Below are 6523 nucleotides of genomic sequence, written 5' to 3' on the forward strand. Positions count from 1 at the left end.
CCATCATGGCTGTGACCTGAACCTCAGACGCGCAACCTACATGAGAGCTGAGAAAGGCCAGGCCTGCAGTATGGGGGTTGAACCCAGGAGTGCTCCACCACTGAGCCACATTCTCAACACTTTTTATGTTTTATTTTGAAATAGGGCTTTGCTAATTTGCTGAGGCTGACCTCAAACTTGGGATCCTCCTGCCTCAACCTCCCAAGTCACAGGTTACTGGCATGTAATGCCATGCCTGGCCAGAATTAGTGACTTAATGCCAGCTAAAAGCAGGCAGCTAGCCGGGTGCAGTGGTGCGTGCCTGTAATCCCAGCGGGTCCCGGAGGTTGAGACAGGAGGATCAAGAGTTCAAAGCCAGCCTCAGCAATGCCAGGTGCTAAGCAACTCAGTGAGACCTTGTCTCTAACTAAAATTCAAAATAGGGCTGGGATGTGGCTCTGTGGCTGGGGGCCCCTGAGTTCAATCCCCGGCACCAAAAAAAAAAAAAAAAAGGCAGCTAGAGACAGGCGAAGCCAGAGGGTCCTGCTGGTGCGGGGACCGGAGGAGCTCAGCTCTGACTTATGGAGCCAGGCCCAGGTGTCTTTCCCTGCAAGGCTGAATAGGTTAATTCTAGACTGGACTTGTCTTTTGTGGGCCACAGCCGAGTTCTGAACCTCTGGAAGGTACCGTCTTCAGTGCAGTCAAGGGCTTTATGGTTTCTGTTATGATAGGAAAATAGGTTTTGACGAAGAGTGACATCTGATTTATCCCCATTCCCAAGCACAAGGGTCAGATCACGGCACTCCTGGAGTTTTGTTGTGACAGTTAAAAACAAAAATGAGGTAAAGGTCAACTTCAGACGTGTCCGGAAAGTGGGACAGTGTTAAAGGGTGTCTCTTGGCTTGTTTCCTGGGTCAGCCAGGATGTCTTCCTTCTGCAGCCCAGAGGAGGAGCCCAGGGCTGCGGAAGGTCCCTTGCTTACCACGGGCTACCCGTGCCTGGTGCACTGTCCTGTGCTTTCCTAGTGACTGAGATGGACCAGTGGCGTCCAAAAGTGAAATTAGTTAAAGATCTTTATTTTCTCAGTAGTGGGGGCTGAGCTCAGTAGTGGGGATGCTGAACCACATCATCCCCAGACCTTTTTTAGTGTTTATCTTGAGACAGGTTCTTGCTGAATTTCTGAGGCCAGTTTAAACCTTATGATTCTCCTGCCTTAGTCTCCGCAGTTTCTGGGGTTACAGGTATATGCCACCATGCACTGCAAAGTTTGTTGAAGAACTAATTGGCTTTTGCTCAAGATTTGTGAGGCCGGGCAGTCTGCATTCTGTGAAATACAGTCAGCCTCTGTGTCTTTACGTTGTGCACCAGGCAGTCAATCAACTGCTGATTGTCAATAATAACAAAATTGCATCTGCCCTGAACCTGCGCAGCCTTGTCATCCCTTCAGAATACAGTAGAACAAGTATTTATGTAGCATTTGCATCCTGTTAGGTATCCAGAGATGATTTAAAGTACGAAGGAGGATGGGTGTAGGTTATGTGCCCATCCTGCGCTGTTTTATGTAAAGAACTGGGCATGTGTGTAGGTGTCTGTACCAGCACCCCAAGGGCAAGAGGAGTGCAGAAAGAGCACTCCCTGGGTATTGGTAGAAGGGTGAGCTTCATAAGGTGGGAACAAGAGACAGCAAGAGGAGAATAAGCTATTGGTTGATGTCAAGTTCCTTTTGTGGGGGTGAAAGCAGAATGTGGCTTCTTTTATCAGCTGACCAGGAGACTGGTGTCTAATGTTTCCAGGAAAAACGGGTCTGTCTGGGGACCTCTCTCACTTTGTTTGATTATATAGCATTTAACATTGGTGGCTCTGTTGGTTTTGTCTGGCTGTTGCCGGGTGCAGAGCTGGATTCAAAGCAATGGGACCCTTGCCGCGCATGATGGCACCTGCCTATAATCCCAGCAACTTGAGAAGCTGAGGCTGGAGGATCACCAATTCAAAGCCAACCCCCCTAAAAAACCAGCCTATCAACCAAACAAACCCCAAACCAAAAACAGTGCCCCCTGTAATTTTGTCAGGTTTTAGTAGGGATCCGAGTGGTCTTGTGTACCGCGCAGGCAGCTGGCGGTTAGGTGGTTCTAGTTTGCAATAGTGTGCGGTTGGGGCACAACCACAGTCTGGGAAGAGAGTGTTTCTACCTCCTATTAACATGACTCCTTTTTGTTATCTAAACTTGTTAGCTGGATGCTGACAAATATGAGAATGATCCGGAATTAGAAAAGATCCGGAGAGAGAGAAACTACTCCTGGATGGACATCATCACCATATGCAAAGATAAGCTTCCCAACTACGAGGAGAAGGTAAGGGGCGCTGCTCCTGCGAGACTCCCTGTTCCTCTGAACGGCCTAACTTAGGGGCTGGGAAGGACGCGTGGGCTGGTGGACTGAGCAGGGAGGCTGCCCTCGCAGGGCTGCACTTTGTGGGACGCTGGCAGCTGTGAACCCAGCTCTCTGCTGGCTTGGGCAGTCCAGAGGCCCAGGCTCTGGGGCCTTGGGAGTGCCCAGGGCTGTCCACTGTGGAGCTGTGCCCTGCTTGGCCGCCCCCCCCACTCCTGGTGCCCCGTCCGTCCTGGGCCTGCGCAGGCTTACGATCTTGCTGACCTCGCAAATAACCCTGGGCTCATCGATTTCCTCCCGGTTTCTGCTTTCTACTTCATCGATTCCTTCCTGACCTTTGCCTCCTTCTGTGTACTTTAGGTTTAGTTTGCTCTTCTTTTTTCTAATGTCTGGAGGTGGAAGCTGAGGTCACTGGCTTGAGTCTTTTCTTCTTTTTTATTTAAAAACATTTTAAAATAGTTGTATATGGACACAGTACCTTCTATTTACTTTTATATGGTGCTGAGGATCGAACCCAGTGCCTCCCGAGCGAGGCACGTGCTCCACCACTGAGCCCCAGCCCCAGCCCTCTTCTGCTGTTTCATGCAGGTGTTTAGTGCTCAGGCTTACCCGCACAGTGACTCTAGTGGTATCAAACACATTTTGATACGTTTTGATTTAATTTTTACTCAGTAAAGATTTCCTTTCTGATTTTGACTTTGACTCATGAGGGATTTTTTGTTCTCTCTTTTTTTCGGTGCTGGGGATTGAACCCAGGGTTGCTCTGCCACTGAGCTACGTCCAGTCCCTTTTTATTTTGAGATAGTCTTGCCAGGTTACTGAGGCTGGCCTTGAACTTGTGCCCCTCTGTCTCGGCCTCCAAGAGCTGGGACGGCGGGGCATGTGTTTCCCTGCCTGGCTGTGTTTTACTTTTAAAGACATGTATCAGTTTCCAGTTATTCGGGGATCTTTCTAAAGACATTCTTCTGTTTCTAATTTGATTCCATGTAGGTGGGGGATGTACTTTGTGTGACTTGAGGTTTTGTGATTGTGACTTTGAGATGTGCTTTCTGGCCCAGAATGTGGTCTCTGTGTTGGTGACGTTGTCTCTGAAGGCCCCTTTAGCCGGGCAGCTGATGGTGCTGAGGGGCCAGCACGTCCTTGCTGGTGTCCCGCCTGTGGTCTGCTGTTCCTGACGGTGGGCTGCTGAAGTGCCGGCTGGGGTGGACTCGTCTGTCTCGCCCTCCGGTTCCTTTAGTGTTGACCTTGTGGGTGTGACGCTGTAGGACGTGCATGCCGGGGATGGTCGTGTCCTCTGGGAGAAAGGCCGTCTCCTCCCTGGTGAGCGATGACCTGCTTTCTGGGGAGCGTGTTGACAGGAGCACCTCTCCTTCCTTTTACTTTCAACCCCGTAGACGACGTATGATTTTGTTTTTGTTTCTGGGGATGAAGCCCAGGGCTCTTGAAGCCCACTGAGCTACATGCTTAACCCTTTTTATTTTTCATGTCGAGACAGAGTTTTTTTAAGTTGCTAAGGGTCTTGCCAAGTTGCCGAGGCTAGCTTCCAACTTGCGATCCTCCTGCTCCAGCCTCCCGAGTTGCTAGGATAGAGGCATGCACCACCATGCCCGGTTTTAACGTACAATTATTTTTTTTAGTAGTCATTCAAACAGTTTGTCTTCTAATTGGTTGTACTTGGACAACCCACATTAAAACTGCTTGTTAATATAATTGAAATATCTGCCATATCTATAACTGTTTCCTAGTTGTACTTTTTAAATATTCCCACTTTTTTCCTGCCTTGTCTGGTTTTAACTGAGTATTTTTTATAATTATATTTATAATTTTTTATAATTCTAATTTTATAATTCTTAGGGTTTGTGAGACAGGTTTACCCTGGACCGAGGGGCCCAGTTTTTTCCTCCTGTCACTCCCATGGCTCAGAGAAGTTAAATACTAGATCATTGAAGAATAATGAAAATTAAATATTTATTTTATCTTTATTTCCTCTCTTTCATAGATCTGAGTTTCAGACTTGTGTAATTTTCTTTTTGGTTTGAAGAACATCTTCAGCATTTCTTGCTAAGCAGGTCTCCTGGTGACAAATTCCCTCAGTTTTTGTTTGTCTGAAAAGGTTCTCCTTCACTTTTTTTGGTGCTGGAAGTGGGTGTGGTGGCACACACCTGTGATCCCAGACACTCGGGCGAAATTCAAGGCCAGACTCCACAGCTTAGCCCGACCCTCTCAGAATAAAAAACAGAGAGCCTGGGGCTGTGGCTCAGGGGTAGAGCGCCCGTGCACCTGTGAGGCCCTGGGTCCATCGTCAGCACCGCAGGAAAAGATACTGTGTCCATCTACAACTAAAAAATATTAAAAAATAAAAAATAGAAAAGGGTGGGCCTGTAGCTCGGTGGTAAAGGGTCCAGTCCCTAGGGAAGAAAGACAAGACAAGAAGGAAGGTGCTCTCCCTCTGGGTTGCCCCTGCCGCCCTGCCCTCCCTTTTCAGGTTGGGTGGACACCTTCCTTCCGTCCTGCGTGGTTCCTGGGAGAGGCTGACGTGATTCTCCTCCTGCGTCTCTAGGTCGGTGCACTTTCCTCTGGTCCTTTCACGTTTGCTCTATCGGTTACTTGTCCGCAGTTGTGGTGGGCTGTGCCTCGGGGTGGGCGCTGGGCTCCCCTGCTGGCTGCTCTGTTCCTGATCTCTGTGGTTTGGTGTCTGCAGTTCACTTGGGGAAATTCTTGGCCTTCATTATTTCAAATTTTGTCTGCCTCTTTTTGCTTCCACTCTGCCTACCAGTTATGTAGAAGGTGATCGCGTCACTTGAGCAGTCTCCTCCCATTGACCCTCTGCCCATTCTTCTATGAATACCACACTGGGTTGATCACCATGGCTTTCTCTAGAAAGTCTTGAGGCTGGGTGCAACTGCGGTCCATTCCTTCAGTATTGTCGTAGTTATTACTGGTCTTGTCTCTCCACTTAGCTTTAGAATCAGTGTGCAAACATCTGCAACACAGCTGGCCCGAACCTGTCGACTCTGCTGGGGGGAGCACGGTCTTGGGACACTGGGCCTTTCTACCCATGAGCATGGAGGGTCTCTCCACTCCTTTTAGTTCTTCCTTGATTTCTTTCATCAGAGTTTGAGGTTTTCCTCATATTCCCCTTGTGCTGATTTTGAGTCTGCACTTAGTACTCTTGTCTTGAGGTGGTGCTGACGGGAATGTGGTGTTGATCTCAGACCCCTGTGGTCGCTGGTGGGCGGGAGAGTGGGAGACCTCCACGCCCAGCCTTGCTGTAGTTCTGCTCTGTCAGCTCTGGGTGTTCACGAGGGGGATCGCGTCGTGTGAGCACTCTCCTCCGTCCCGGCGAGCTTGCTGTCATTTCCTTTTCCTGTCGCGCTGCATTGGTGGGATGGTTCACTCTGTGCTGAGCCTCTGCCTGTGCCCCCTAAGTGGGCACAATGGCGGGACAGCAGAGGGACTAGAGCTGAGTTTCCCGTCCCCGACCCGCTTAGCCCCGGCTGCTGTGACAGAATGCCCCCCATCGTGCCCCGAGGCTGCGGTGGCCAAGCTGCTGCATGTCGAGGGGCTCGAGATCCGAGGGCGAGGTGGCATCTCAGTGTGGTGCCCGCTGGTCTTTCTCTGAAGTGGTGATTTTCCAGATGCCACGGTGAAGGCACACAGCCTCCTGCGTGGGGCGGGAGGCCCTGACGCGCCTGGCTCTCGATGGGGGCATTCGGCCGTCATCTGAAGGGCCAGCTTCTGTGTACTTGATATCTTCATTATAAAACGCAGGGAGAGATGACCGTCAGAAAGACGCAAAGTAAGTTTGAACAAATGGGAGTCACATTGAGACCACGACTGCCGTCCCTCTGAGCGCTTCGTGGTCAGTGTGAGAGCGCCTGTGGAGCCGGATCTGCGAGGCAGTCTTGCTCTGTGACACTGGGCCCGTGACCTGCCCTCTCTGTGCCTGTAGTCTCCCTCATGTGTAAAACTGGGATGACAAGGAGACCTGCCCGGTGTGGTTGTGTGTTAAGAATGGGATTGTTGCCTGGCACCTGGGCTGTGTGAGTGTGGCCTGCCCCTGCAGGGCATCAGTGGGTTCCTTGACTATTCTGGCCCACCCCTCAGGGCTTTCCTGCCCCCCCCCCCCACCTCTCTGCTGCCTGCTCTCCCGCGCC

At 50.5% G+C, this 6523-nt stretch overlaps 1 protein-coding gene across 2 annotated transcripts in view; it reads left to right on the forward strand.

Annotated features, from left to right (window-relative positions):
• Window positions 1-2173: 2173 nt before the first annotated feature.
• The window catches only part of Adi1 (acireductone dioxygenase 1), a 6610-nt gene continuing 2260 nt past the window's right edge, over window positions 2174-6523 (forward strand). For both annotated transcript variants that reach the window (XM_015480016.2, XM_048804887.1), the window contains exon 1: window positions 2174-2330. In XM_015480016.2, the coding sequence (XP_015335502.1) occupies window positions 2280-2330 (51 nt within the window). In that variant the 5' untranslated portion in view covers window positions 2174-2279. The remainder of the gene's footprint in view (window positions 2331-6523) is intronic.

Source organism: Marmota marmota, unplaced genomic scaffold (assembly GCF_001458135.2).
Source record: "Marmota marmota marmota unplaced genomic scaffold, marMar, whole genome shotgun sequence".
Taxonomy (NCBI): Eukaryota; Metazoa; Chordata; class Mammalia; order Rodentia; family Sciuridae; genus Marmota; species Marmota marmota.